General features: G+C 32.5%; 2 protein-coding genes across 8 annotated transcripts in view; one reads left to right on the plus strand and one right to left on the minus strand.

Moving 5' to 3' along the window:
- LOC150099384 (guanine nucleotide-binding protein subunit beta-like protein 1) overlaps window positions 1-2783 on the plus strand; it is an 82103-nt gene extending 79320 nt beyond the window's left edge. Inside the window, exon 4 of the transcript XR_016549349.1 lies at window positions 2740-2783. The gene's annotated coding sequence lies outside the window, so the exon portion shown is untranslated. The remainder of the gene's footprint in view (window positions 1-2739) is intronic.
- Window positions 1-16843, minus strand: part of LOC150099385 (uncharacterized) — a 237457-nt gene that overhangs the window by 27847 nt on the left and 192767 nt on the right. For 2 of the 7 annotated variants that reach the window (XR_016549348.1, XR_016549346.1), the window contains one exon: window positions 11065-11166. The exons of 3 other annotated variants lie outside the window; for them this stretch is intronic. Coding sequence is in view for 1 of the 4 variants with exons in the window: in XM_090403701.1 (XP_090259827.1) it covers window positions 4219-4263 (45 nt within the window). In the remaining 3 variants the exon portion in view is untranslated. Of the gene's footprint in view, window positions 1-4191; window positions 4264-11064; window positions 11167-16843 lie in introns of those variants that run through there. 2 more of the 7 variants (XR_016549347.1, XM_090403701.1) reach the window with 2 other exon arrangements.

Below are 16843 nucleotides of genomic sequence, written 5' to 3' on the forward strand. Positions count from 1 at the left end.
AGTGACATGTGGCCACAACTGACATTATTTAAAAACCCAATGAAATGCGACATTTCAGAGCAGCATGACAATATTCAATTGGAGTTGTGTGACCAAAGTGACTCCTTTTTCCAGTCAAGGGCAGAGATAGACATTGACTTTTGGAAACTGGTACCAAGGGAAAAATATCCTGCATTGAGCAATTTCAGCTTGAGAATTGCATCTATGCCTGGAAGCACATACATATGTGAATGCACTTTCTCAACTATGAGGGCAGTTAAATCGTCACAAAGAAACCAACTGACTGTGACTACCTTCAGGATTTGTTACAAATATCGTCATCATCATTGAAAATCGACTTTGATGAACTTGTTACCGCACATGAATGCCCACAGTGTTCTCATTAAGTTGTGTTACATGTAAAAAAAATAGAAATATGTAATTAAATTTGATTTAACAACTTATATTTAAATCAGTCAAGTATTTTATATTGTTCTCCCAGTAGTAAAATGATTTAACAAATATAGTAATTCAATACATATAACTATTGCCTTGAAAAAAATGCAGAGTTTATTTTTATTTAAGTTTTGTCTAAAAGTGTGCGGACTGTGACGCTACTACTCATCATATATTGGCCCTCGTATAGAAAGAAGTTGGTCACGCCTGATCTAAATCATTAAAAGTTTTTCATTTTAGCAATAAGGTTGTTACATTTATGGAAAACTGTAGCATTAAGTAGTGTAGCACTTTTCACTTCATCTTTATTTTTAACAACTATATCAATAGTCATACAAGGTAAGTTTAGCTTTCAGCCTCTCTCAGTGTTCTATACACCATTGTCACTAACTTTAATAATTTTAGTTTTAGTATCTAATGTAATAGTTTTATGTATCTTCTTTGATTCACTGGAAGCATTCTTATTTTGAATTTTATCTGCCATTATTAACAACAATTAAATAAAATAATAATTATAAGCAAAACAACAAAACACAAAGAGATGTAGCGAGCAATGACATCATAAATAAATAATGTATGAAACTGCACATTGATATTCACTGGAGTGTCATGTGGCTAAAACCATCATATGAGCAAATGCAGCATCGTGTAAGTGGGCAATGGTCATAATTGAAAAGCATTATATGAGCAGATCATCATAAGGCAAGGTATTACTGTACCCTGCTCATGCAGCTTTGCTACTTTGGACAGATTGGCTGCTCTACTCTGATTAGAATATAAGAACAAGACTATACTGCATTTCTAGAATTCAACAAGTCTGGCATTGCTGGTTCCAAAGAACTCTGTCTATATTCACTAGCATGAGTTCTTTGGAACCAGCCCAAGATTCTTCATTCCAGCAGTTTCAAATTTGATTGTCCTTTCCTTGAAATGTGTAAAAAAACAAACACTATGAAATCATCTGAACCTTAATCACTCTGGCTGTATGCTAATTTCAAAGTTTTGGTAAGTGATAACTATTAAATGTTCACTTTAAGGTTACTTAAAATTAATTGAAGAAACTTTTACAATAGTTCCTTTGAATTCTTGCATTCTCATCAACTCAGCTACAATTGGGATGCGAGTTGGTAAGCACGTGCAGTATGATTCATGTTTTGAATGCTGTAACTGATTCTCTTCTTTATACCTAATGATATCCATCTTAGATTGGATGAAATATATTGGAGTTTTTTTCTTCTTTCAAGAATAGGCTAAAAGCCTGTTTCTACATCTAAAAGATTATGCTTTCAATTTCTTTCTAAGTCTTCATATATTTCTTTTTTTAAATAAATTCTATATTTTTTCTACATGTTTTAGTGATATAAGTATTTAGAAATATGTCTAGTACACATGTTCCTTTAAAACAACAGTGACACAATTTATTATTACATAAAAAATAAAGTCATAGTACCAAAATAGTGATATTAATGCAAATATATTTCAAAAATTAAAGTCATTCTTTGGATCACTGGTTTTATGCTTCAAGAACATGCAGTACTTTGAGTCTTTCAAAGAAAGACTCAAAGTACTGCATGTTCAAGAAAGGGGCCTTAAATTTGCTCTCCCCATATTATATTTGCATTAAATGATTTGATGCTACTCAGATTTTTGTTGTGAATTTTACATTTTTCTAAAATCTTTTTCTTTTGACAGACTTGTTTTCATTTATTGTGACAATAGTCTACCAAAAGATCATAACAATGTAAGAATACACTACCAGCTTGGCAAAAATTTTAAACTATTTCCAAAATTGCTTTATTAGACTAGACAGTGGCTTTTGATGTTATTGTTGAAGATTATCTGTTATACTTTCACACCTGTTCTATCAAGTTTGTGTCTTCTTGAATCAAAATCATGCTTTATAGCAAATTTTCCTAAATACCAAACCTATCATAATGATGACAAAAATGATATATTACCTATTTCAAAATTCACAAACTTGGCACTAGGCATGCATGCATTACTATTCTGTTTATTTTTTGGCATGTATGAAGAAAAACATTGACATTTCTGAATTTTTCAATATTTTTATATATAAATATAAAAGATGAGTCTTTGACTCCATGAGGTCTTGGGGGTAATAATAATAATAAAATATTATATTTTTCCTGTGTTATTTTATTTTCATACACTTTGTCATTCCTTGCTTTTGGCTATTAAATGTAATTGTATCAGACTTTCAATCTCATCCTCAAACTTTCAAATTTCTAGTTACCAGCATTATTCTTCATCTCTTATTTCCTAATCTGATGCTTTCCTTTTTAGTGTTATGGGAGTCTCCGACCAGCTTTAGCACCTGTATTACAAGCTCTACATCATGAGGTAAAACAGAATTTTGTTTAGTAAACAACTTCTACAATTACTGATATCAATCATTTATACAGAATGCTCTGCATCATTTGGCTTTACTTATACTATAGTATGGGTGCATATCATATAAGATAAATAACAACTGTTCTTGTTAATATAGTGGACATGCATATCCATAACTTCATACATCAATTGGGTATGGATACTTTGACATTGGTTATCACTCATCTATGGATAACTATTACTAAATTTATTTAGCTAATAAATTACTATGTCAATATTTTGCCTTGGTCACCATCTTCCTGGGCACAAAGAATATAACTAAGCATGTGCATGGCAGGCAAACACAGACTAAGTAAGAAAGGTAGAGTCCTACAGTCCTACCTGGCACCCTCTATAGGTGTGGTGATGGAAACTTGCTGATGGTCTCAAAATAACTGTCTCCCATATTTTAGGTAAGTGAAGAAGATGAATTTGTCCAGATTCGGTGAATGCTACAGCACTGTAGCAGACTTTAAGAGTAATCTCTTCTTATAAAAGGGATAGTTTTTCCATTGGATCTGGTGATTTGTATCAATGGCATGGTCTGCTATTCCAGAATGGCTGTAGTGTAGATAATGGACATGGTTTCAGTGTTTTTCTTGAGGTGGTTCTTCTTGTTTGTCAAAATAGGAGAGAATGCAGGACCAAGAAATGCTGAAGCCCTCAGGATGGCCTAAATGATGGAGAGGATTTTTTGATCAGTGGATAAAGGCAAACTAATTTCTGATATGGCTTGAAGGCCATATGCATGTTGTATCTTTTTCAAACTTATGAGATTTTTTCTGAGGGTGCCCTGGATGTATGGAATAGCAATTGATTTTTTGTGTTCTAGATTTTTTTGGGAGGGGGGGGGTGGAAGGTGGGCACCTCACAATTCTTCGTAATGTACTAAAATAAATGCTAAACAGATTTCAATCCATTGTTTAGTAAAGAGAAAGTGTACAATCCTATGAAAACTAGAAGTATAACAACATCCAAATGTTCAAATAACAATGATTTTTTTTTGAGTTTTTACCAATGTAGAACATAAAAAAAACACTTCTATCATTAAACTTTGAATTGTGAAGAATTGTTTTAAACTGCCATGAGTTCTCACCAACATAGATATACCAATATATAAACAGAAGACACCCTTCCCATATAAAAAGTGCACACACTTCTTATTTAACCCTAAGGTGGTGTTGCAGAAAAAACTATTCTGCATTAAAATAAAAACTGTATGTGATGTATTTATATCATACAATTGTTTCCACAATTCTCCATTTATTATTTTCATTTCAAGTACAGTTTAAAAGCCCAAACTCGTATGACTAATTAAGATTTTTTTAACATTCAACACATCAATTCATCTTGTATTCTGCTCACATCATGTTATGTGGTAGTATTGCCATCCTATGTGAGGGGTTCAGAGTTGATATGTTGTTTTAGGTCAATCATCTGAAAGGAATAATAACATTTACCAACATATGAAGATATTTCAGTCCTAATGCATACTAATATGGAGCAGATAGTTCCTATGGAAAGGGCAAAAAAGATAAAAATTAAAAACTTACCATGATGGTAACCATTTATGAATTTGATAACTGAAATGCTTTGTAAGATGCTAAAAATGCTCTTGCAAGGCACTAGGAAACAAACAGAAAACTACTGTGCACAAAACTACATGCTATTTGAAAGTGTTAGGTATCAATTAAGAAATTTGTAAAAAAAAGTATCCAAAAAAAAAAAAACAGGAATTCTTATTTATATGAAGAATTCCCATTCTAGAGTTAAAGATGTAGCTTTTTCATAAAAAGGGTAACCTTGTGGGTTTCATTCTCTCAGAGTTACATGGTGTTCAGCATTCACTGTGTAGAAATTATGGAGACAAAAAAAGTCCCCATGCTTTACTTACAGCTAAGAAAAATAACCAACATTTGAACTTCTATATCAAGGTCATCATCAAGAATATGCAGGGTTCAACAAATTAGGCAAAGTCCTACATGCCATGTAAAAAAATGCACTGACTCAAGACTCCCACCCTATTTTAATGGCATTTCTCAAGAAGTCAGTAGGAGTTTGTTAAACTGATCATAGAGTGCTGCATCTATGTTTGTAAAGTTAAAAAATATTTTGTTTAAAAAAGTTATTCTTTTATTTAAACAAAAAAAATTTAATTAAAAAGAATATTTTGTCCAGCCTGCAGCTACTTGCCACAGACGAGTATTTGTTGAGTCCTAGGAATATGTATATATGAACTAAAACACAAGATACATCACAATACACATAACTAAGCTATAGTATAACTGCTTTGTTAACTGATCACACTTACTTGATCTCTAGTGAGAAAGACGGGAAGAGTAAAATTTGAAATTTAAAAAAATTTAAAGTGGACTACATCAGTTGCTATTTTACAGTCCAGTTATCTTTAGGTTCTGTCCACTGATCAGATTTTCTTGTGTTGGTTCTGCCATCTTATTCTTCTGATGCTATGGGTCTTCCAACCTCTTCAGAAGAACAAGATGGCAGATCCCCAACCCAAGAAAACCTGATCAGTGAACAGAACCTATAGATAACTGGACTGTAGAAAAGCAACTGATGTAGTTCTTTTAATTTTTTAATTTAACTTTTTCATTTTAAATTTTACTCTTCCCTTCTTTCTTTATCTCACCAGAGGGAAAGAAAGAGGAGAAAGTGTAAATGGTCAACAAAACAGTTATATTATAGTTTCTTCATGTGTATTGTAATGGAGCTAATAAGCCTTATTAGCCATCCAAGCAAAATCCTGTTAAAAATATTATTGTCAAGAATCGAAAAGAAAATAGAAAGCAGACTATCAGATGAACAAGTAGGTTTCCAGAAGTCCAGAAGTACAATCAACCATATTTTTACAATACACACAGTAGGTGAAAAACACATAGAACATAACAAAATAATTTATCACAACTTTTTAGACCTTTAAAAAGCTTTTGACTCAATATGGCATGAGGCATTATGGAAAATTTTAGATTATTATGGTATAGACAATAAAATCATTAGGATTATTAAATTTCTTTACTCCTCATCTGATACGAGAATTGAAATTAAAAATTACAGCAGTGAACAGGGATGCATCTTATCCCCTCTTCTTTTTAATTGTTTTCTGGAATATGTCATAGATGAAGCACTTCATGAATATGACATTGGAATGGTAGTTGGCGGACTAAGAATAAACAACTTACGTTTTGCAGTGAAGAAGTGAAGAAGAATTACAAGAGATAACCAGCTGCATTTTTGGAAAATTTAAAAAATATGGATTATACATAAACCTGCAAAAAACAAAAACAATGAAAATCTCCCAGTTCACTTATCTAGGAAGCATACTGAGTCAAGGTGGTCGCTTCAAAACCGACATTAAATACCGAATTGCTAAGGCAACTGTGGCCCTACAAAAGTTAAAACCATTGTGGAGAGATAACAGAATAGCAATCACAACCAGACTAAGACTAATTGACATTTTGGTGAATTCTATCCTCTTGTATGGTTGTGAGGCCTGGACTTTATTGAGGGAAGATGAGAGGAGACTCCTGTCTTTTGAAATGAAAACTTACAGAAGACGCTTGAGAATTCCCTATACTGCTCACGAAACTAATGAAAATGTTCGGAAACTGATTAATTTAATAGACTGGAAAAAAAAAGGGAAAATATTCTGACAGTCATCAGAAGAAGACAGATGAAATGGTTCGGACATGTAGAGGTCTAATGGCATTCCAAAGCAAACACTAGAAGGAATCGTTCTGGGATCAAGGGTTAGGGGCTGACCTCGATTAAAATGGACAAATTCCTCCCTTTCTCAACTGACATCAAGAACAAGAAACTGAGATGATTGGAGGAGGATAACATCATCTACCAGCCATGAATGACCTAATGGTCCATTTAGGACTATGGGAGAGAAGAAGACGATTGCAATGGATCTTTGTGTTTTAGTTCATATACAGTAATACCTTGCATTACAATGCTTCACTTTATGATGATCCACTCATACAATGCTTTTCAATTATGTCCATTTATATGATCCCACATTAGTACATACAATGGTTTTAGCAACATGACGATCCCATAAATCAACCGATGTCCAGTTTTCATGAACTGTTTGTTTACAATGTCACTGCTTGCTGCATCTCTCTGTTTTAGTGTTTCATTTGTATACTGTTTATAACTATTATTCTACTTTATTGTTGTTAATAATGGCAGATAAAATTGCTTCCAGTGAAAAGAAGTTGCATAGACATTACAACTACCTACTAAAATTCTTAAATTTAGTGACAATGGTATATTGAACACTGGGAGGCTAAACTTACCTCACACTACTGTTGTTTTTAACAACAGTAGATATTAAACATAAGACATTAAAACAGGCAAAGTAGTGAAAAATGCTACACTAATTAATACTATAGTTATCCATAAGCATGACTATCTTATTGCCAAAATGAAAAACTTTGAATCGTTTGAATTGCTGATTAAACTGGTTGCATGTTCCCTTAAGCCAAGCTCTTCAGAATAACTTTCATGTTTGTAAAAATTATTCTAAATTTTTCGTTTGCAAAACTGATGTAAATCAATGCCTTTATTTACATCATTTATAGAGATATACGACTACTTAAAACATTATTAAATCATTACGTGCATTACTAGTCGGGGGGGGGGAGACTGATTCGCTATATGACAGTGGTCCAGAACCTAACATGTCATATGACTGAGGTATGCTTGTATATGTATTCCTTCCTGATGGACCGTGATATTAAGGTCAAAATGTTGAGTGTTATTTTTCTTAGTTGTAAATAAAGTAATCACTATTCTAATGTGTTTTTGTCTCCAGAATTTCTACTTATAGGTTTTTATTTTCATCTCTATGTAACATTATCATAGAGAAATCTGAGTTAAAAAAATATATCCTCCTAATATTTTTTTTTCTTTTTTCCATCACTTAAAAATTAATGATATGGAATGGTCAGATTTTTTTATTTTAAAGGTTTGGCTTTATTTCTTTTGTTACCTGTGCCATAATATGACCAATAACTTCTCATTTAAACATAAGCTCTAGATCAGATATTTTAGTTATTTGGTGACGACTAACACCAAAATTTTAATAGAACAAAATTAAACTAGCTAAATCAACTGCTTTATCTAGAATTCGATGCTGTCATTTTTTTTTTATGAATCAGTCCAGCTGAATAATCTTTGTAGAAATACAGAAGATCAACAAAATTTTAGTCTGCAAAGCACAATTCCTTACAGGTGGAAGAATCCTAAAAGAAGAAATATTCCTTCACAGGAAAAAAAAAAACTTTTTTTTTAAACAGTTATAGTGAACACACTACACACACTGGAACCAATGATTCTATTAACAGAGAAGACATTAATCTTTGTATCGTGACAGAACAGTGCCATGTCTCTTCTCTACATAAACTGCATAACTAATTAAACAGTCTTTCAATTTAGATGACAAATCCTTTTGCATCTAGTCATAAAAAAAATTATAAACAAAGTTTGCAAAATTCTGTGTAAATGCACTCAATTCAGATGCAGTGACCAAAGCAGAGCTGCTAATGTGAATGGCTAAGTGGATATCATGTATGCTTTGAAAACCTAGGCCATGGATGCATATTTCACTGTAGCATGGATGTTTGTGAATGTCTTTAAGAGATGAGTTAGCCAATCTCATATAGAGGTGGCAGGGTTTCTCATCTTGTAAAACAGGCAAACTGATTCCGGAAAACATATGTAATTAAAGGATGCAATACATAGAGATTCACAGCCTTAGCTGTTTAGCAATAATTACCAGCCCAGTTGTTTAAGTGGTTCACATGTCCACTCAGCAACTAACAGGCTGTGGGTTTGAATCCCATGGGCATGGATTTTGTAAACATCTTTAGATGGTAGATGAATTACATTGCCCACTGTGAGACCACTGCCCCACTTATTGCAAGCTTGACATGCCTTAAAAAAGTTTCATATTTGGTCTCTAGAGCAGGGTTTCTGTATTATGTGAATAAAAAGAAAGTAATAACAAATGAATAACCTGTCACAAGTGGGAGTCACATTAAAAAACGAAACAACCCACCTTTTTTTTGTAGAATTTTCATCACCTAATGTGACTTGAAGAAAGTGCCACGTATAGTTTTTAGAGTAGTTTTAGATTATCTATCCCTCATCCCACTCATAATACTAACATACAATAGGTTCCATGGATGTAAAAAATATGCTGAATATTGATATTAGTCATTTTTCACATGATTCCTATTGGCTAGTTTAACTCAAAGCCAATAATCATTATAATAATGGTGAGGTGTATTGTAATGGTAAACACACACACACACACACACACACACACACACACACACACACACACACACACACACACACACACACACACACACACAGGGTGGCTATCATTAAAGAGTAGGTGTTCAGGGCCCTGTAGCAAAAAATGTATTGGATGAAGTTCAATCAAACTTGGTGTAAGTACACTCTGGAACATGAGGTTTTTATTTATAGAAGATAAAAAATAACACAAAATTCTCCAACCAGGGAACATTTGGTGCTATAAGTGCATGTTCAGTTGCCTTGATATTGCTCGAGCACTGCTGAATCCTTGTGCGTTGTTCATTCCGTGGCAGTTGCAACTTTGCCAACTTGTTGAGGAATAATCTGTTTGCACCCTCATCCTGGCCTCACTGCTAAAGATCCACTATTTTCAAATTGTAAAATCATTTTTCTAAGATTTGTTATTGTCATTGGACCATTTCTCCTATCATTCAAATGCTGGAATTCTCGAAGTGCAGCATCAGCGTTACCACATTGTTGATAGTAAAGCTCGACTAGCAATGTATGTTCTAGTAAGATAAGATCCATAGCACTTCAGTCTTATCAGAAATGACATGAATCTGTTTCGGTTTTCTTTATATCCACCAACTCGTCAGTAGAGACAGTGAGATTATATAAATATCAGGTGCTTATAGTGCCAAATGTCCCCTGGTCACAGAATTTTGTATTATTTTTTATCTTCTGTAAATAAAAACCCTATGTTCCAGAGTGTACTTACACCAAGTTTGGTTGTATTTCGTCTGATACATTTTTCGCTACAGGGTTCTGAATACCTCCTCTTTAATTACGGCCACCCTGTGTGTATGTATATATTATATTATATAGATATTTGGAATATATATACAAGGGGGGGAGGGAGACTGAAAAGTTCTGACCAACACCTAGAACAAAAATGATATTAAAGCAGCTGATATAACCACAAGAAAGAACATATCTTAAAACCCTTTAACCCCATGTTTCATCAAATTATAATAATTTGTTCTTTTTCTTTTAAGTTATATAAGAAGACGCCAATTCCTTCGTGGTGATAAGGCGAATGATGCAACTTGCAGAAATGAGTATAGAGTATTTTAATAAAATTGGTTGAATTTTTTAGAGAATGATAAGCAGAATCAGGAACAGATATATTCCAAATTTGGAATTATGAACTTCCCATTCAGTTTTATCTGAATAGACTGTTAGGGGAGTATAAACAATAGAAGAAATAGCTACATTCCAGAATTTGGTTGAATGGTACAACTTCTAGAGGAAGTAATTGTTAACTCCTAATTCTGTTTTAGTCCATTTAGGCTGAATTTCTCAGAGGACCTTCAGCAATAAAAGGAAAAAACCATATTCAAAATTTGGTTGAATAATGTGAGCTATCAATGTGTCTGCTGAGGAGAAAAAAGGAGATGCTCTTTGGTGTTTTCTACTATCTTTGAAGTGTTATAACTTTTTTTTTAATTAAATAGACTTAACACTTCAAAACTTGGCATACTATCCTCTTGAGTGCCTGCTATTGAATAAAACTACTGCACTGCATAATATGCAGCTTAGAACTGTAGTTACAGCAGGTCAAATTTTGGCACTACTAGTTCCTTTAATAAGAATGTGATTCGCTATAGTACTTAGCTTAAGAGTCACTGTTGTGACTCTTGATATATGAAAAAAAAAAAAATTTCACAGAGTATAAATAGCAAATTTCACTCAGTTTAAATTTTTTTTAGTGCAATTTTAAATTATTCTATAGCTATCAGAGATTTAGCAAAATGATATATTTTCAGGATAACAAAAATTTTGTTATAGCAATTAACATTATGTTTCATAACTACCACTACCATTCAAATGAAAATACATACAGTTAGTTACACTGGCTGGGATAAAATGAAACTACTTGCCAGGCAGCCTTACCTATTGCTGCAGTCACTGAAGTCAAAAGAAGCAGAGGCCTTAAAATTCAGCTTCCATCTTTTGTCCTAGTACAGGTCACAGGAGAATCAATCAAGTGAAGGCCTGCAACAAGCTCTCATTTCATTATATTCTGAATTAGTTACAAAATCCTGGATAATTTTCAATTTGCAAAGTGCCATCAATGAGAGTAAATTAAGAATTATCTTATTTTATTAAATATTAATATTACAAATAAGTTGCTGCATATCCATCAAATTAAAACAAACAAGTCTCCTTAGTTGATAAACAAATATAAAAATATGCAGAAAAAAAGTTACAAAAATTCTATACCAGTAAATTTGTGCAGAAGTTATGCATGTTTTTAATTAGTTATGAATTCTGTAACTTTATTTTCTTTTTAGATGAAACATAGTAAAAACATTCCTCAGAAAATGGGACAAAACAATTATACTTTAAGTCATGTTTTAAGAAAGAGCAATCACATAGCAAAAACAGAAACCAGAAAATTAAAAATCTTTTTTTTTTTAATGAATTTCTAATGATTTAATAGACAGGAGGTATCAAGGTTGTTGTATGCAGTTTAGGATTAAATTTATATTACAGACACAGAATTATGTAATGTCAAGACTTTACTGTTAAAATGAAGCATAACTAAAGGACTAAAAGTGTTGAGCGCAATTTCTTTAATGATAAATTCTTTATCTATGTGAAACAACCTTTATGCTTCCATTTAATGTTTGGAAAGTTAATGTAATTAACTTTTTTTTCATATAATTATCAAATACAGAGCTTGCTAATTTACAAGTATCATTCAGATTATAGGCACTTAAAAACTAAGTTTGTATGCATATGTGTATACACTACACACATGTTGTATATATTATCATAACACAGCATATAAAAGCAGTAAATACTTTATTACTCATAATTTGCTTTCAACTACTTTATTCTCAAGGTTAAGATCCTGATTATACTCTCTGGAGGACAGTCAATGGCTTGGCTGATTTTGTCATTTTTGGAAGATAAATCTTTAGCATTTTTTCCAGCCAAATATGCTGATTTCCAGAACAGTTTCACTTCTTCCTGCATTAAAGTGTAAACCCGATGTGTGCTCGTTTTTCATATTGATTCATAAATATAGTTTTGGAGTTGTTCTTTTCATTTATTTGCAGATCTATACGCGTGTTGATTTTAATCAATGTAGGCTTGCCTTGGCAAGGTTACATTGACAGCATATCCTCTCCTGGATTTTATTTTCAGGTGAGTGGATAAGGGATGCATCCGTTTACAGCTGGTTTGTATTTGTTAAGCTCATAAAAAAAAGTTTTCATATTGTAAAGAATTATATTTTCAAGTAGTCTATGTAAAAATTGATTTCTATGTATGAGTCGTAATATGCAAAATCTTTACAAAAAAAAAAGGGGGGGGGGGCTGAACTAGAGAATGCAACTTACCTCTGAAATGCAATATGCATCTTATGAGCTAAAGAGTCGATTTGTATGTGCATGATAACATGCATATAAAAATCATGCAGGTCCTGAAAGATACATAAGAAACTTTGCTTCTCAAGTAGAAAAGTAAAGCAGAGAGAGCAAAAAAGGAGAGTAAGGGAGCCTAGATCTGAAAACCAACCTAGCAGAATGATGGTTGGAAGCCTAGGAAAGTTAAAAGCCACATGTGACTTCTGGTAAGAAGGGTAACCTCATTCACAGGTTACTCTTCTGGTAAGAAGAGTAACCTGTGAATGAAGCTAGCAGAAAAGAATAAAAGCCTAATGAAAATGTGCAATAAGTGAATGTGGAAAGTAAGAGGGAGTGCAAAACATCAGCCTGAAGATTTATTCATATCCTAGGTCTAAGTCCAGTTATGATTCATGAGCTATTGAGAACAGTCTATGAAGTTTCTTGTGATAGAAAAAATGACACCAACTCCACTATGCATAAGAACTTTCCAAGAACTGTTTACAGATTAGAAGGCACTCTCACCAAAAGGAAGAAGTTCCCTCCTTTAATCACACTGCTCATAGTTTTAACTGGATTGTTTGAAATATCCTATGCATTAAGCAAGGTAAGATAATGTGTCTTTGTGTTAAAAGAAGAAAAGAAATGGTGCAACATTTATTAGATTTTTAAATGTTTAAATGAATTAAGAGTAACAAAGAACTCACTTGAAGCATGGGAACTTGTTACAATCCATAGTTACATTGATTGATTCAGGGTGTTGTACTTGTGAACACATTTTTTATAATTGACACTGAGTGAACAAACACTGAAGAATTATAGGTTGAAAGCTTAATGTTATGAAGTTAACTATGAGGTGTTTTGAATTATATTTATAGTCTATGCAAACAAGCTGACTTATTAAGTATAAACTCTCTTCCTCCTTGTAATGCTACATGGAGGAAGTGTGTTATTTTATTTTTTATTCATTTCTTTTGTAAGATTGTGTTTCTTACTAAAACTAAGATGTATTGTAATGTTTTTTTTGGAATATGGTGTCATTAGAACAAATGGAAATGCTGAGTCTGTCAGTGTTTTTATTAAGCTATATTTCTATGCAGAAATGGTAGTGTGATTTAATATTTAGGTATCTGTTTAGTGTGCGTTGTATAGACGGCATAAGAAAGCCATCTGGGAATCTGGTGGCTTAAAATATCCAGAAATGGTAAGCAATGGTTCTTTACAATTTCTACTATAAATTTTATTCTAGGGTTTAAATTGTTTGAGTATGTTAAAAACATTCACATATTTGTTTCTTTTACCTACTGAGCTGTGATAAGATTGAGATTAAGATCACAGTAACTCCCATAACCACCAAGTGTATATATGTATGTACTCAAACTGTTTAATATGTGTGAATGTGCATGCATATAGCAAAATACCATAAGCATTTAAATTATATGTAAAAAAGAATATTATGACTCTCTTAAATATTTGCTATTCCCAACAGTAATGAGATTTTAAATGTGCTAAATTATAATCCAACACAGTGGAACAATTATGTTCCATTGTGTTGGATTATAATTTAGCACATTTAAAATCAGTACTAGAATGCTATGACAATTATCATAGCATTCTAATACATTCCTGAAAATGTCAGTGATATGTAAAAAAGAGAGGAAATTAGTCAACTTCCTTTAGCAAGCCCATTCAGTATAACAAACTGCTTAAATCCTGACAAAAGTCCCACAGCACTAATACTATTTGATGCACTCTTCTATCATAACAACTTAGTCCCTTGATTCCTACATTAGTCCTAGTCTACAGTCACAGCTGGTTGTACATATGCTTAACAGATTAAATACTGACAAGAAAATGACAATCTTATATTATAGTGAAATTTCATTGTCAGAGGCACTCTGTTTGTGTACTAGGGGAGTTTCAAAAGCAATGTTTGCATGTGCACAGCGCTTTGGAGTGATTGGTCTTCAAACTTGTCTAGCCTTGTTGTGTCCCTTCATCCTATCAAACAAACTTCTTTCTTGTGTTATTGCATAAAACAACAGATGAGTCTTCTACAAGTTTCATGAAACATGTAAGAAAGTATACAGTAATTAAATTTTTGTACAAAAATTTAATTACTATATACAAAAATATAAAATATTTTGTACAAAATGATGTACAAAAATATGAGATCTATTAAAATCCACCAGCAATTACATGTTTCTAGGATGAAGAATAAAGCTTATAACTGGTGGTGCATAAATAAAAAACCTGTAGATGGGAGTAGAACATGTTGGGAATGAATAAGAACAGCAATGGCTGATCCATCATTAATGATCATGAACCAGGCAGCCAGAAACTGCAGCAGATGATTTACATAAGTAGAAAGTTGAACAGTTAATTAGTGAATAAGTCAGTTCACTAGCATTGAAACTGAACACTAGATTACATGAATCAACCAAATAAATATAGAACTGGGCCACATAGTGTGCACAATGTGTGCTATATCAGTTGCAGCACAAAACGAAATAAACAAACTGGAAATTTGTTGCCAATTGCTTCAATACTATCAAAGGGAAAGTTATGCTTTTATTCACAAAACCATGACTGGGGATGAAAGTTGGATCCATCATTATGAGCTCGAAATGAAATGCAGCCCATGGATTAAAAAAAAAAGGTATAATTTGCCTGCTTAACTCTTTTGTGACTTATTAATCTCAATCTACAAAGGGCTGCTATATTTTTTTTTTATTTTTTAATCTATATTTTAGTAGTACCATGAATGGGGGAAAGAGTAAACAAGCTAGGAATCTTGCACTGGGGAAAAAAATTTTTTTTTTCATCTGAGGCTTCCAATTACATAATGTGGTGGTCACATCACACTATTCTAGTATCTACAGTATGAGTATGACTCAAGTCTCTGTTTTGCATGAAAAACAGAAAGGATTCTGCTTCATCCTTTCAGTTTACATTTTTTTTTTTTTTTTTTGCACACTTTTATACTTTCTTTCAACATGGATAAATAAAGCAGTAAGGGGAAGATGAACATTTAATTCTAATTACTATGTATTTTAAAAAAAAATATGCAAATTGGTTTCTTTCCTCTTTCACATGAAGAATTCAACCCTTGTTTACTTTTTTTTTTTTTTTTTCAGGAAAATAATATCATTATAATAGATGAATTAGAATTGAGAAGCAGAGCAGAGGTTTGAAAGTGGGAAAAAAGTTATTGTATTTTTTGCCTTATAAGATGCACCGTTGTATTGGACACATTGCATTTTTCATGTTGAATTTTTTGAAAAAAAAAAAAAATTCTTTACCATATAAGCCTGCATGAAATTTCAACAATTTTTTTTTTACCTTTGGAGTCAACAGTCTTGTTTGAGAGCACATCAAAAGTCAGAGGCATTTCATTCATATTAGCTATCTGTGAAAGTCCAAAATTGTCGTTTTCTAGCATTTATGATGAATCTGTGAAACTCATTTTCAAATTCATCTAGAATTTTTTGTGGTATTTTTGCTTTCGCATATATGCATAAATCATTTCTCTGCATACATCTAAAGCAGTGGTTCCCAACCTTTTTCCACTTGTGTACCACCTTTTAAACCCATTTCTATAAATTGTACCCCTTGTTTTTAAAATAGCTGTTTTTAAATACTGACATTTATTGTTCCATAACTAATGTTTTGCATTTTGTTTATTTTACTTGTTTTTTTTGCCATTACTGATTATTTTCTTGTACCCCTGAACGGCCCAACACTTATCCCTGGGGGTACGTGTACCACCGGTTGGGAACCAATGATCTAAGGCATCATGACGGCGCCCCTGTAAAAATCAATGACATTTCTTTCTGTTGGCAATAATTTTACTTGTTGAATAATCATTTTTGTAGATATGCAGCAACCCGATCTTTTTTGATCCATTATCCAAGTTTTCTTTTTTTGTGTACTCAATCACATTATGCTTAGATGCAATTGTATAGCTATGTCTGTCTTTCATAGAATTTATGGGTTATAAAAAAATTTAAATATAATAAGGTATTGATTACTAGTTTAAATGCATGACCATTAACGACCATGCAGCTATCAAACTGATCATGCATTACCAACAAGTGATGATGCACCATACCTGTACATACATAAAAAACACATCGGTGTATAAGACACATCATAAGATGCACCAGCTTATAAAACAATCGGCTTATAGGATGCATCCTAATTTCCAGATAAATTTTAGGTACAAAAAAAGTGCATCTTATAAGGTTGAAAAATACAGTATTTAATTTTTGGAATTCACAGACCATGAGAAATGAAGAATGAAGTACACATATGGCATT

Source organism: Typopeltis vanoorti, chromosome 14 (assembly GCF_054136105.1).
Source record: "Typopeltis vanoorti isolate ZY-2024b chromosome 14, IOZ_Tvanoo_1.0, whole genome shotgun sequence".
Lineage (NCBI taxonomy): Eukaryota > Metazoa > Arthropoda > Arachnida > Uropygi > Thelyphonidae > Typopeltis > Typopeltis vanoorti.